Here is a 15,282-nt window from a genome sequence, read left to right as displayed (position 1 = left end):
CCTAGTGCGACCTAAGGACACTGTCAACCTGCAAAACAAGACGGAGTAGTCTACAAGATTCCTTGTGAGTGTGGCAAGGTCTATATTGAAGAGACGGGAAGATCTATGCATGAAAGGATTAAGGAACACGATAGAGACATACGGCTTGCTCGAACCCAATCCTCCGCCGTTTCAGAACACAGCAATGCGACGGGCCACTATCCGCTCTGGGTTGAGGTTAATTTTCTGACCGAGACCCACATTGGTACACCCGTAGGGTTAAAGAGGCTATTCACATAAGACTTCACCCTGACAACATCAATAGGGATAATGGAATTGAAATTCCGGAAGCGTGGATGCTCACGATCAAACAACACAGCAGCCGATCGGTACCAAGGCGGACGGCCGAGGGAACAACCACGATGACAAACACCTCTCATAATAATTTCTTTCCTTAGAAATATAGCGAGCTGCCGCAAGTTTTTATTAATCAGGCCGATTTTCATTTCCTCAGTCATTTTCTTTGTCAACTTTTTATTCCTCCTTGTGATATAAATGTTTATTGTTTTTTATGTATGGTTTTGAATCTCGTTGTACGAGTGAAAAATAAAATTGAATGGAATTGAATTGAGCCAAAACGTCCCATGTGAACGCATGTCATAAAATTTAGAACTACAGAACAGTGCGGCGCTAACCGTTCCATACCAAGTTCTTTGGAAGACAAAAGCTCCGCTATACGTCCACTAGCTTACAATTCGCCAGTTTAGAAGTGGTTCACATCTTAATCCTTTCTAGACCGGATTGAGGGGGAGGGGGGGAGGGGGGATGGGGGGATTTAACCCGCGGCGAATTTCAGCCTAAACAACATTTTTTAATATTTGTGGAAACGCTAAGAAACTTCAGGAAGTTTTGAGAATTTATCTTGCAAAAGAGTAGTGTTCATTAGCTTTCATGTTGCTATGGCAACCAACTTTTGACAGATAGTTCTTTTTTAGGTTAGCTGAGCCTCATCCAGTTTCCTCAAGGGACCATGACACTCTTGACCTGCTCTGATATTCCTTCCTTAACCAGCATATTCTGGCGCTCTTTAGGATGAGCATTAATTTGTCCTCACACATGCTGTGTAGCTCTCTATCAGCACTACGGAGTATAAATTCTGACATAACTAGTTCTCCCTCCTCCGCTTCTTTTAAAAGAAAGCTTAAAGATTTTCTTCTCTCTAGGTATTAACTTCTGTAAGGCTGTATTTCTTAACTAACTTACTTAATATGTGTGTGCGTGTGTGTGTGTACGTGTGCGCGGTCAAAGTTAATTATCATAGGTCCATATTGTAATTCTAATATAAGATAGCTATTTTTTAAAAGTGAGGAAGCCTGACTTTATAAGCCTCGTGGTTTCTTTCAGGTTTTCTCGCCATTTATTTTCTTTCGTCAATTTTCATCATTTTTTTTTTCCATATGTAATTGTCGTATATGGCATAATAAATATTGTATTATTGTATTGTATTGTAAACAAGACATTCCACCGTTGATGGATAAACGGTTATGTCCGTCCCTTCCTTTTACTGCTTGCACAAACTTAAACACTTCTGTACAGAAGACCACGTTGTAGGTATTCTACAAGTCCGCCATTTTCCTAGAAGTATGCAGGATGTTTGTCCCATGAACCTAGTTCAATGGCCTTAGCTCCCACGAGTCTCCTGTAGCACAGTGGTAGAGCATCCGAACTAGTAATCGGAAGGTCTTAGGTTCGACTCCTGATAGGAGCACTCGGATTTCTTTTTTCCGAGTATGCCTGCGTCACTTTCTAGAATAATCATCATTCTCATTGTTTTACTTGTTACGACCAGGCTACGTGCGCATGCGCCCTGTTCCGATCGTCGCGCTTATCTAAATCACGTGGTAGCGTTTCAATCAATCAGACATTTTGTGCCAGTGAATGGATTGGTGAGACACCATTTCAAACCACTGACAGTCACGAATTTCTGGCCATGCGAGCGGCTGCTTATTGGGTGGATTTATTCCAAATTACTCACTCGGGAATATTGATCCATAACTTACTACAACTCTTCCATAACAACAACAACAACAATCTTTATACGTGCCCAGACATTATATAGTGTTAACATAAATGCAAGAAAGAAAAATTACTAAGGAAGAGAGCACAGCCACTTGGAAATAGCAAGCTAATCGAGCTAAGTGGCTGGGCTATTAGCATCAGGCCAGCAGATTTTAAGTTTGTTTGAAAAGATTCAATAAGTACTACAACAAGAACTACGAGCCATAGATTAGTGCTGTGTTGCCAAACACAAACGTCACCGGACAAACTAACGAATTTGTTGTTATCTTAAATAATCATAGAAAAACAAAGATGTATTAAAGGTTGCTGACCCCAGCGAGAGTCTGTCTCGCTGAGTGGCATTCGTTAACAGAATATTGCCACGCAGAGTCAACTCACACGTCGGGATGTGTCCTTCGACATGTCCATGAGACTTGTAGCTGCCGCATTTTCTAATGTGTGAGATCGCTGCGATATGTCTCAGCTACTAGTCCTTGCTATACGTCCCTTAGTGTGCATAGGCCGCGATTTTGTCGCTGTTTCATGTTGTAGTGACAGGTCCCCTTGTGTTTGGGCACCTTTAAGTTTAACAACCTCTGGAAGTTTCAATAAACATAAAAGCGCGTACTACTAGTCAGGGCTAGACGGACGAGCCAGGGATGACTTGCTATTGCATATTCGCAAGTAGTATTGAGACGACTTCTTACATACGCTTCAAATTTATCTCTTTAAATAAATTATTTTCTCTTTTTTACAGGCATGTTTGTTGGTTTATTTAAGATAGGGGTTGACACGTTTTTCGTGCATAATGCTAAAACCGTTGTGTTACAAATTTAAAACGAAAATTGTGTTTGTTTTTCAGGGAAAGGAGGATATAATTACTGCATAACCTGAATTACCGTGGGTATAATAGTCTAGTTCAGGATGGTGACAGGAAGCATAATATTCGACTTACGAAGCATAGTGCGGCAACCTTTCTCGCTGACCACTGACTGAGCTACAGACTGACTGGACTAAGTACGTTTTTCTTTGCTTTTCAATCTGAGACAATTTAGCTGCTTAAAATTAAATTTTTCCTTTTTCGAGAATCAAGAGAATTCTAAGGATCATGTGTCGTTCCGATCTGTGCGTTATCTTAGTTTGTGTCGCGTAAATGGTCCTTTAGCTAGCTCAGTTATAGTAAATTCCAAACGACTTGGGTCCCACAGCCACTCCAAATTGCCAAGGCTATTTCCATGAGGGATTTCGCCTGAAAAAAAGAATAAATAAATAAAAAAAAGACATATACATACTTTAAAGTTGCAATTGAAGGGAACTGACTGTGTGCAAAATGCTGACTTGCAGCGTTCCTATTTCTCCACGACGTAATGCCAGGGCATCACATGATCCCTCTTAGAAATTATCACGAGTTCCCCAAGCAACTCGCTTTAATTGTAATGTCACTTAGATAAGGCTTAGTGGGGAGAGGTATTTGGTCTCTTCTTAAGAGCTCGATATTTGTGTTAGGCAAGAGCTGTGGACTGGGCATCAATTCAACCCAGTAGTTTAACTGATGCAGCGCCTTATATTTCCCACTACAATAGACCCGTGTCAAGCATGGCCATATTGAGTCTCAGGAGAATAAAAAGTTTCGTTTTCAACCCGGCAAGCTTCGCATCGCTAAATTTGCGTCTGGGCGAGGCTTGCCGTGCAAGAACAAAGCTTTTATTCATCTGCGACTCAACATGGCCCTGCGTGACAAAGGTATAAACTACAGTCACCTTGTACACGTCCTGTTTCAAGGTCATAACTTTGTTGGTGGACGTTCCCTCTCCTTAAGCACTTCAGCGCCATGCTAATGATAAAGAACATAAGGGCGGCTCCACACAAGCCAGTGACAGTTCCAATGAAAACTGGTGACTTTTGATCTATAATATTTTGGGCTTTGGGTGACCCCGCGTCTTTGGGCCTCTGATCCTTGGTAGGCTCCTGTCATCGTAAAAGAAGAGAGCTTAGTTGAATTAATAAACGTTTTCGGAACATCCCCAAAATTGATAAGACCACGGCTAAAAGCCATTGATGAATCCTACGAAATATTGTGCAGAACGGGATTGGTAAGTAATGCAAGAGAGAAGTAAAGATAGAGTAAACAAAGAATATATAACTAATAAATTTATACATTGAAATCAGTGTTCAGCAGCCAAAGTAGCAGAACGTTCGAGTCGGCTGTTTTCTTTTTTTTTTTTTTTTCTAACTTAAACGACATGGTATTCATGATTATGATATTAGGAATAAGAACAAACTAGTTATTGATAAGGTTAAATTGGAATCGACAGAAAGGAGCAGATTTTTAATAATTGTACGTGAATTCTAGTTTTAGTCTTTTTATCTCCTTTCATATGAATGATTTCTCGATTTCTTATATAACTTTTTTAGATCTAGTTTTTTTTTTAAACGCAGGACCCATGTTGATAATAAAGTATTCCACACTGCGTCCATTGTCGCACCGCTATAAGATTGGGTATAATTATGGCGATCCGACAACGGTCACAGAGTGAGACTGAAGGGTGGGTGGGTGGGTGGGATAAACAAATCTTGCATTGAATCCCCGGGCCTCCCCGCAAGCATCAAACGCCTCATACCTGCACGATCCCCACGCCGCCAGTAGTTGAGCCAAAGTAATAATTTATTCATGTGCACTGATCTTATATACGTAACTTTAATGTATGCAGTGTGAATAGCAGTTTTTATAACTGAAATGGTCATCTTGCAAAATATGTTATTATTATTATTATTATTATTATTATTATTATTATTATTATTATTATTATTATTATTATTATTATTATTATTATTATTATTTATTTATTTTTTTTTTTTTTGCAAATTAAGGAAGGATCAGATTGGGTAATCGTTTAACTTGAACCACAGGCAGCCTAAGCTCAATATCAGAGAACCGTTGAGTTATAAGGATTTGTATTTGAATACAAGGGATTTGTGTAAAATGGTAGAAACAAACATTGTTTTGTCAATGAAGTCAACTTACGTTACTGCTTATTGTATTTTTTGTCGTTTACCAGCTTTTTAAGCCGATTCAAAGCGATTTCGGTGAGTTAGCGTCATTCGGCTTTCTACTGCTAAGTGTAACGAAAGGCCGAACAGTATTTCAGCCATGCCCAAGGCACGAAACGGAATAAATCCGTTGAAATCATCCCTAGAGTCCCAATTCCTTCATAGAATCAAAGTAGAATTTGCAATTCAACTCATTTTGTTTGTGTAATGTGGTCGAACTATCCAGGAGTTAACGTCGTAAAATAAATCATCATTCGTTCACGTTCTCCGTAAAACCTTGAATGGTGATTACACGTCGTTGTTTTGTAGATGAGACAAAGAAATGCACAAAGTTTATAACGAACGTGCAGAGCCAGAGTTTTGCTAATTAACACTTTTGTTTTCTGACGTTTTTGTTGTGGTCGTTATCGTCTCTGCAGGTCCCAACGATAACGAAAAAGTCACCTGAAAATACAACTTTATTTCATTTATGCTGCCTCAGAATTATTTCAACTCGTCCAACTTCTACAGAAACGGCGGACTACCCAGAAATAAAAAGCCGCTCCTACGACGTTAACTCCTAGATAGTTCGACCACATTACACAAACAAAATGAGTTGAATTGCAAATTTATTCAGAAAACGGAAAACTTTTAAATCCCGTAAGAAACTGGGGCTGTACATCTGGCGAAATGGTATGACCAACGGAACGGAAAATTCTCGGAATTTCCAAATTTCCGGGAAAAAGGACAACAGGTTGTCCATATATTTGATTCTGTACCGGAAATTTAGGTTGAAGAGTCCGGTAGTAATTTTGATTGGTCGACGATGGAAACAATGTTCCCTAGACGATCTTGACAAAAAGGACACGAGGAGACCCCGTGAACAAATCTGTTTGCCTGTGGACAACTGGCCGCTGTTCCCCCCGAGCCAGGGAACTTTTGTTACCCAGCGTGCTGTTCGAACGTTCAATGTGTCCATGGCGTTCTGGCCGCGGGTCTTTCGAAATTTCAGAAGCGAGCTGACTTGAAGAAAATCTTTCTACAGCAAGCGTGATACGGCTTCAATTGAGTCGGAGTTGCGCTGGCAGGATAGGTATGCATCTCTACTTTGATTCTACGAAGGAATTGGGACACTAGGGATGATTTCAACGGATTTATTCCGTTTCGTGCTTCGGGCATGGCTGAAATACTGTTCGGCCTTTCGTTACACTTAGCAGTAGAAAGCCGAATGACGCTAACTTACCGAAATTGCTTTGAATCGGCTTAAAAAGCTGGTAAATGACAAAGAATACAATAAGCAGTAACGTAAGTTGACTTCATTGACAAAACAATGTTTGTTTCTGCAACAAAATATATAACGCAACTTGAGCAAAATTATTATACACGTGCACTATACTATCCACAGGTAACTCATTGGTTTCTTATCATAAAGAGCTATAAAGGTGGGTAATGGTAGGCAATGGGTAGAAATTGAAGTTATTGAGACAGAAGAATAAGAAAGAGATATAGTTGACACTGAAGGGAAGCGAAGGACCGAAGGACCGAAAAATTATCCGCAATGGTTGATTTCACGACCACATGTTGTTTCATGTGTTTTCCAATTGAAGATCTTGAGCTTGCATATCCGTTAATGCGTTGATAGATATCGATATCATATCGGTTTTACAAATCGACACCTCTATTAACGCACATACAAGCTCAAGACGTTCGATTGGGAAACACCTGAAACAATGTGGGGTCGAGAAATCAATCATCGCGGACAATTTTTCGGGCCTCAAAAAGTGCCGGAATAAGTTTGACTGCCTTGTTTATGAAATGTTGTTTATACAAGAGCTCAAACCATCGTTCATGAGAGGACGGATATGACTTTTTCTGTAAGTATCATTTCACGCTGGTTTTCTTTTTTAGATGTGTTGGGTAAGTGTGAAAATGTGTCAAAGTTTAGGAGATCAACTTATCATCGCTCCTAACACAGTCCTGGTAAACGTTGTAAAATGACGCTTTAGCCTGTCAAACTTTTGAGATCAAGTTATTATCGATTGATAAATGTCGTAACATGATTCTTTGATCTGAATAAAAGACTCCATTCCGTTTACCTGTTGTTTTTATCGGTTTTAAACAGGATGCCGGGCACCGAGAAAGGGCTTCTCGTCCTTTTCTCGTGTTATCAGCGATGAGCTGCAAGCTTTCCGAAAAAGCTCCGTAGTTCAAATTTTCCCTGAAGGTTTTAAAATGGTGAAAGGAGCTACCTTTCGACTAGCCGACGAAGCAGTCTGACTCGATTCTTGCGAAGATATTCTGCTAACTAATTTGCATAAAAAATCAAGCACGCATGCGCAGGAATACCATCGAATGAGATTTAATTATTCAAACTCAACTCTTTCAGCAACTCTGACATTAAACGTTCTCTCCATTCTCGATAATGATGTTGGATACATCGAAACGTCGAATAACGTTACTTTTAATTTTTCTCGTTAAATGCTTTAACAAGCAACTTACCATCCGATCTTTACAGAAACATTTCCCTATCTTGACCGGTGGCGGGGAGGGGGCGGCTTTTTTTAATTTCAGCTGAGCAAGTACCCTCAAAGTTCAGGAATAATTCAGAAATTTTTCTGGGAAATTTTTTGATGTGGTCGTTTAGAGTTGGTTGAATTCGATGTCACCATGGAAACCAAGTTTTGACAGGCAGTTTTTTTCGTTCAATTTTGGCGCTTTCCTGTACGTATACGTAGTTTTGGGAAGATCCAGAAATTAAAAATGGCGGATCCGAGATGGCCGCCATTTGGTTAATCATATCCTGATTACTACGTCATATGACGTCGTCACTTTGCGTTGCGGACCGTAAAGGACGTAATATCTATGGTCCTGAGGGAAATAGTTGGTTTTGTTTTCCCGAGTATGTCGTTTCTTCCCAAGACGAAGTCTGTACAATTCAACTTACAACCTTAAGTTATCTTACCTTGCTTTTAATTTGATGCCTACGTGTTACAGTGTAAATGTCATCATCTCTCACAAATGTAATGACTTTCTTCATGCAACTCCAAATGTCGCCTCCAAAAACGCGTTTTTTGAATGCGACTCCATATCCGTGTTTCTGTTCAAACAAATGGACAATGGCTATCCCTGGATTTTCCTTTCGTTTCAGGTATTCCATTGAAGTAAACATCTCCTCCAAAATTCCATCTACTGACTGTTCTTCAACTAAAGCATCGTGGACCTCGTCTAGGTCTTCAAAGACTATAAATTTGTAGAAAATAAGTTTTAAACGATGAGTGAGAGGCTGCTTGAATCAGAGAGCCAGAGTCGGAGACAGGTTTATATCCGATTTAGGGAAAAAACCCCTCTGACTCGAGGTATAGGTTAACTTGAACTCTCCACTAACTCGAACAAAATCCGATTTCTGCTTTGTCTGACCCCATTTTTTCAGTCATTTACCATCAGCTAACTCGAACTCGATTAATTCGAATTCCCTGCTTTCTCGAACGAATATCACTCTCGGTTCAAAAACGCTACTGTAAAAACGACCTCGAGATGTCAGAACATAGCTGATTGACGTATATGCGTGGAAACGTCCTTAATTAGATCTCAGCCTTTGTCTTTGCATATACAGTATTTAATTTTGGTTGAAGTACTTTACTAGAATAAATAAGTGGAGAGATCACATCACTAGACTGACCTGTTGGGTTAACACCAAGATTTACTGCTTCCTGAAGGGCGATACTATCCCTTACGACGCCAATCTGCGAAACAATACGGAATCCGATGTTTAAAATTTAACCATGCGATTCCCCTATAGTTCTGTCTTACACGAGAGACGTTTATATCACGCGGTATTGCTGTCTCACTTTGCGCTCTGTAAATGGTTCCAAAATTATAATTGACATTGCGACACTGAGCTGGGTTGCTCACGTACGCATCAAATTCGAAATGTTCGAAACTTTCAGTTTATTAAATTTTCGGACCTCAGTGCTCTGATTTTACTGGAAATCTTCATTATGAATGATATGTTCATACAATACTTTTCAATGCATTTTAATAGAAACGTGTAATTCTTAAGGCTGGTTTCCATATGATCGCAGACCTTATTGCGATCTGCGATCATATGGAAACCAGCCTTTAGAGATCTGAAATAGCGGTTATGCGTTGATTAAATTTTCAAAACTTCAAAACAAACTTTCAAAACAATCACGCGTTTCTATGATCGTCCCAAGCTTTAAGTCTTGTAATTTCATTTTTCCATTAACAGAGTCATTGTCACTTTAACACTGTCATGAAATGGAAAGTCACTTGCTATTTGGGAAACTAATGTTAATCTTGCAAGAGTTCTAAGTGGAACAGTTAAAAAGATGGGAGAACAACTGCCGGTGCTCGGTGCTCGTCGTATTTACAGTTGTAGCTGTACTTTTGTAGACAGCTGTAGAGCACCTTTCCGGTTCTTCTAGTCAAACTCTAAGTCATTTCCTTCTATGTTTTTCGAGAAAGAAGTGCTTCAACAGGTCGGAAGCGTTGGTTTTTGTTGATGCTTGTCAACTCCAGTGTTTTGCCATATCGATCGTTGTACCACGCTTAAAGGCAACGAACAGCACACTTACTTCCTTTGACAGTGTTCTTCATGACCTGCTTTCTCTGGAAGTTTCCAATCTCCTCGTCGTCTTAGATTATAATGCTAACTCTTTCCTCACCCGGCTCATTTTGGGCTCAGTTGCGTTAGTTTTCGGTTCGCTATCTTTATTCAGCGACTCTCCTGCTTTGGTTTCGGCATCGATGTTCGCAAATATCAAAATTTGGTATTTCGCCCGATTCATCACCACAGGAAACGATATGGGACTCTTCTTCAAGACTCCTGTCCCATGCCCACTAATAAAATATCAAATTTTAATCAAAATGGCCGGCTGTGCTGTTCACGCGTAAAGTTTTAATACTCTAATACGCCGTTTTCATAACGAAAACAAACATTTTTGAACGCTTAAGCAGAAGAATAAGGAAATACTCGACAGTTTAAACAGAGGAAATTCTAGAGTTTACAGCAATGAAATTACGCTTCGAGGACAGATTGTAGCATTTTCCTAAGGGAAAAGAATCTACCATCCCAAATGAATCACAAATCGTCACAGGCGCCACGGACTTTGTCGAAAATGTTTGAGCGCTTCTGGGAATCTGTGTCAAACAAATAGCTGGTTTGATTGCCAATTTTTACTGCAATACTATTTTGATGGACCGATTCTTCATATTCATAACAGTTTCCGCGAAAAAACGTGCTCCGCACAGGTCAATAAATTTGCTTCTCAAATTCGTCGATTATTAATGAGCTGATGACCCAATCAGGTCACTCCAATTTGGTCAGGTGTAGGAATGTTGATGCTCGATGAACATACTGATCAAGACACGTCCGAATAGTTCAAAAAACTGATCAAGGCACCTGAAGTTAAATCAGTCTCAATGGTAATTAACAACATACAAAATTCCTGTATAACTCATTACAACTGTAAGACAGCAACATTTTTCTTTTCTAAATAACGCACCTCGAAAAAAAAAAGCACTCCGCCTTTGCATCCTGCTCTCATCTGTTTCTTGGTTTTTTGAACAGCTTGGCCTGATGAAACACTTGCACTCTTTTTTCTATATATTAGTTCAAATTTGACACGCCATTCTTTCAAATTCCTTGCGTGTTGTTCGCCTCATGGCGAAAATTGTACGCGTTGGCTTTTTGGATAAAAATTAATCTGAATAATTTTCTCATTAGAGAAGCATTTTTTTGTTTATTTTCATTGAAGAAACTTGGCCACTTAGATATTTTACACAAACAGACACATGTCAGAGCGCGCGGATCAAATTTGCCCATGCTATCTTCAGCGTTTCTAACTGCCCCAACTTGGACTATATTTTCAACTCAACTTCCATTCCCACAATATAAGTTTCAATACCCCGAGCCCACCAATGCCTCTTCTCCTTGTTACTCAAACATCTTTGATTTTATTTAACGCCGATTCTCTCGAAATCTGGTACTCGCACACTTGCCAACGAAACTTTCAAGATTTAATCTACTTAACATAGACTATTTAAGGGCAAACTTAATCTTTAAGGGCGTTTTGAACTTAAGACCCAATCGATTTTATCGTTTCGTTAAAATGTCAAGAAAAACAAAACTTACCACTTTTCATTTTTCTCCAAAGGTCTTTTATCATAGTAAAACTTTCAAACGCACATCGAGCTTCTAAGGTGGCTGTGATTTTAAGATATCTGTCATTTACAACGGCTTAAATAAAGCACATATAGTTGGAGGGCCTCGCAATTTCCTTGCTTCGCTCGAGTAAACGATCCTTACTGCATTGCAGTAACAAAAAAATAAATCTTCCTTGTAAGTACCATACCTTCTTTGCTGCAAGCACATCGTATCTCTCAACTGTGACGTTAGTCAAAGCACTGGACAGTGTGGCTGTTAGCATAGAACAAAAAGTGATACCGATCATTATCCACAATACAGAGAACAGCCGTGCTTTTATGGACTTTGGAATCTTGTCACCATATCTGTGAAAATTAATCAAATTCTGTACTGAGAAAAGTGAAGTAGTATATTCACCGGCTGATTTTGATATAAGGAAACCCTAGAAGACTACCAATCAAAAGGCCATTTTCAGCACACGTGATTGAAATGAACCAATCAGAGTACATACTTATCGCGTGCCAAAGTGATGACGTATTATTTTCTCCGTACATGCATAATGAGCTATAATGATGTAATGAGGTATTTTGAACGTATGTTTGTCTCATGAATCTAGTTTAATTGCATTAGCTCCCACGAGTCTCCTATAGCTCAGTGGTAGAGCATCGAACTAGGTCACTTTCTGAAGGAGCACTCGGATTTCCTTTTTTCCGAGTACACCTGTGTCATTCACTAAACAATGCATCATTTTCAATATTCTCACAATCGCACGGTAATGGTCTTTTACGACATTCAACATTATTATCGGGATCAGGAAGGGAGCCTGGGGCCTGTTTCTGGAAAGTCCCGGTAATTTATCGGGCCCGATAAGTGTCTTTAGTGAAAAAATATGTTACTTAACAGAAGTCATTTTTTTGTTAGCTTTGAATACTAAAATTTTAAAATCTTATAATTCTACGAAAACATTGGCGAAGTACCGTGCCTTTCATTCTTTGTGCAATCGGCGAAAAAACATTTAAAAATGTATTCATCGGGCCCGGTAAGTTACCGGGTTTTTCGAGAAACGGGCCCATGGGTTGCAGAGTCAACAGAACAACTTCCTATTAAATCTGAATTGTCAATATTGTCACTTGCGGTACTCATCTGAGAATATTATGTACATAAAATTTAAAACATCTCATTATGCATGTACGAGAAAAGGACACATCATCACTTTGGAATGCAGTATAAATGTCGTGTAATCTAATTGGTTCATTTCGCACCTGTGCTGAATACAGCTCTCTTATTGGTCGCCTTCTAGGGATTCCGTATACCGAGAACTAACACTACTTACCACCTACCCCTCTCTCAAATTCTTCTCAGGAGACAGGCAATAATTGAAACAAAGGAAAAGTTAAAATACAGAGAAATTCAAGTACACAAGCTAGTTATTTTTTTTAAATTAAAACTTGGGCAAAGACTGTAGCTGTAAAATTAATTGATAAAAACTGTCTTATTCTAAAATTGTAATTTTGCTGTTCCTACCGAGCTTTACTATCTTGCTAATAGTTGGCTTTAAAAACATCGAATTTCCGCAGCTGTCCACTGCTTTATATTGCAAGTAAAAGAAAACGATCTGCTATTAGTAATGTTATTTAGAACATATATGCTTACCCAACGGTTGACATGGTAACAAAGGCCCACCAGAAGCCATCAAAAGCTCCGCGATAAAATGGGCTGCCGAACTCCTGAGTATTTTCCTTGGTTTCCTGAATTCCAAGTTAAATAATAAATACACCGCAGAACAAATGTAAAAAGTATGCATACTCTAATTTTATGGTCTAGCTATTGTGGGCTCATCAAATCTGAAAAGAGGTTTATTTCACAGAATTACATGGTTAAGGCTATTCTCATAGACGTTGAAAAAAGAATTAACAGGCCGAGATGAAATAAAACTGCAATTTTGACAGGTTCCATTAAAAAGTATCTCTTCTTCCTCTATTAACGGTGCATTTTAATGACAGCGTCGAAAAGAATATTAAATATATATTAAAAATGAATATAGAACTTCCTTAAACCTTACAAGGCGAGGTCAGGTTTTTGTTTTATTTCTGCTTAAAAAAAGGTCTCTCAAGTCTCTAATAATGTTTCGGATATATATCTTGTTGTTTGGCTGGCTAGAATGATTGAGGAAAAGAATAAATTTTCAAGATCACTGAGAAGTATGCAAATTATGACCGAACGGTTCTCATAAGGCCGTATTGTTTTGATGATTAACACATGCAGCAATAAAGATATGATAAATTAAGACCACTGGGATCAATATTCACGTTAGTTAATACCTGTTCGAAAACGTAAAGGTGGATTTCGTCTTAGGTTATTATGCATGCGTATTATGCTGTTAACTAAAGGTGTCCGCGTGAGTTTGTTGTTACTCGGCATATTAGAATCACTTACCATGGCCCAAACACATATCCCCGCTATAAGGGACAGCAAAAGGGTTGACACAACAATTGGCCAGCAACTGCTGATTGCATTCCATAGTAGACAAATCTTGCTACCCCGATACTGGGAATCAGATCTCTGAATGAGAACAATTCCAGGCGACTCCAGTATCTTTAGGTAAGGAAGATAACGTTTGTAATTATCTTTGTCATCGCTTTGTACCGGAAGAATAAGGTCAGTTTCTTCATACAGTATGTCTTTATGCAACATTGATCTGTTATCTGCAGCTTGGAATTTGTATTTGATAGCTGTCTTGTCTAGTGTGGCGCAACACTTTCTTAGGGAGAGATCTAAGACTTCGTGCAAAATGCCGCCTATTTGAACACCATTTCCATTACGACTTCCACTGCGATTAGGCATCGTCACGAATGGTGGTCTTAAAAGCCAAGAGGCGTCAAGCTTTTCTGGGCACGAATTTGACCGATCGGCCGGCGAAAATGTCGAAATCGGAAGTTCTGACAAAATTAAATCTAAGAATTCGTCCGAATCTTGTGCAAAACTGCAAGCGCAGAATAAAATTAGCAGAAAGAAGAAAGTTAGTGTAAACATTTTTGCTTCTTTTTGCCGAAGGAGATTTTCAAATACTCCTGAAAACTTGAGTCTCAGACTGCGGTAGTTCAAAGTATTATAAATAGACTAGCTAATCGACATTCACAATAATAAATAATTCAAACTTGAATTACTAATGCTAAGCGCAAAAGACAGCCGGTGCAGGTCACATAAACGTCGTTCGTAAGTTAATTTGCTTGACAGCTATTCGCTCATGGCACGCTAATTGTAATTTGGTTACGTTACTATGCATCGTGTAAGCTGATTGGTCAAATTCATAGATTATATATAGTAACGCAGGGGTTTCAAAAGTTTCTAAAAGATATTTGCTTTCATTTTCAGGTGTAGTCGTACCGTTGTAGTCACGAATTACGCTGAACTTGTGAACCAGACGTTAAACTTAAAGAAAAGCCAACGTTGGCCCATCCACCCAAGTACAAACCGCGTTTCTTATTTCTACCAAATTTATTCAAATCTTTAAAAGCGCCGTCGTCTAGCCTCCGGGCTCGAGCAATTTCTGTCAAACGTGACGGGAAAAAAACTGTAGAAGGTGATAGGTAATTCTGTGGAGAGACGTTGATGAGCGCCAAAAAACTTAATCTTTTCCGTCATGACAACAATTTGCAGGACTGGAGAGAGCTGGTAATGAATTTCATACAATTCTCTCGGAGGTCAAGTCAATTTTTTGCGAATTATCCCGGCGCGCGCTTTTAGCTTTCTTTGTATAATCAGAGGGGGTTTTCACGGCCACCTGTATTGAAGGTACCAAACCAAAAAAGGATTTCATTCTAATGTATTTATACTCCTTATATTTTACCGGTACCTCCAATACTGCCATCGCAAAAACCTTCTTTTCTAATTTTTGGTCGATTTAAGTATTTTTTTGAAATCATTTTATTGGGAAAGGACCTTATCAATGCCAATGGTCTTTTCTTTTCTCTAAGACAACTAATCAAGTGTCCCAAAAGTTGTAAATATGACAAAACTAGGATAGGTGGGGAGGGGGGGGGGGGGGG

The 15,282-nt window shown here is 39.1% G+C and overlaps 1 protein-coding gene across 1 annotated transcript; it reads right to left on the bottom strand.

The window, feature by feature from the left end:
* Nucleotides 1–2,421: 2,421 nt before the first annotated feature.
* LOC146467588 (uncharacterized) lies at nucleotides 2,422–14,332 on the bottom strand. Its single transcript, XM_085125496.1, has 7 exons — nucleotides 13,670–14,332; nucleotides 12,887–12,981; nucleotides 11,442–11,598; nucleotides 8,747–8,810; nucleotides 8,030–8,307; nucleotides 3,798–4,005; nucleotides 2,422–3,286 (listed from the first exon to the last, which is right to left on the bottom strand). The coding sequence occupies exons 1-7, from the start codon at nucleotides 14,264–14,266 to the stop codon at nucleotides 3,168–3,170; spliced, it is 1,518 nt and encodes a 505-aa protein (XP_084981622.1). The 5' UTR covers nucleotides 14,267–14,332; the 3' UTR covers nucleotides 2,422–3,167.
* Nucleotides 14,333–15,282: the final 950 nt, after the last annotated feature.

This window comes from Pavona decussata, unplaced genomic scaffold (genome assembly GCF_977016875.1).
Source record: "Pavona decussata unplaced genomic scaffold, jaPavDecu1.1 SCAFFOLD_134, whole genome shotgun sequence".
Classification (NCBI taxonomy): Eukaryota; Metazoa; Cnidaria; class Anthozoa; order Scleractinia; family Agariciidae; genus Pavona; species Pavona decussata.
This window is presented reverse-complemented; position numbering and strand designations above follow the sequence as displayed.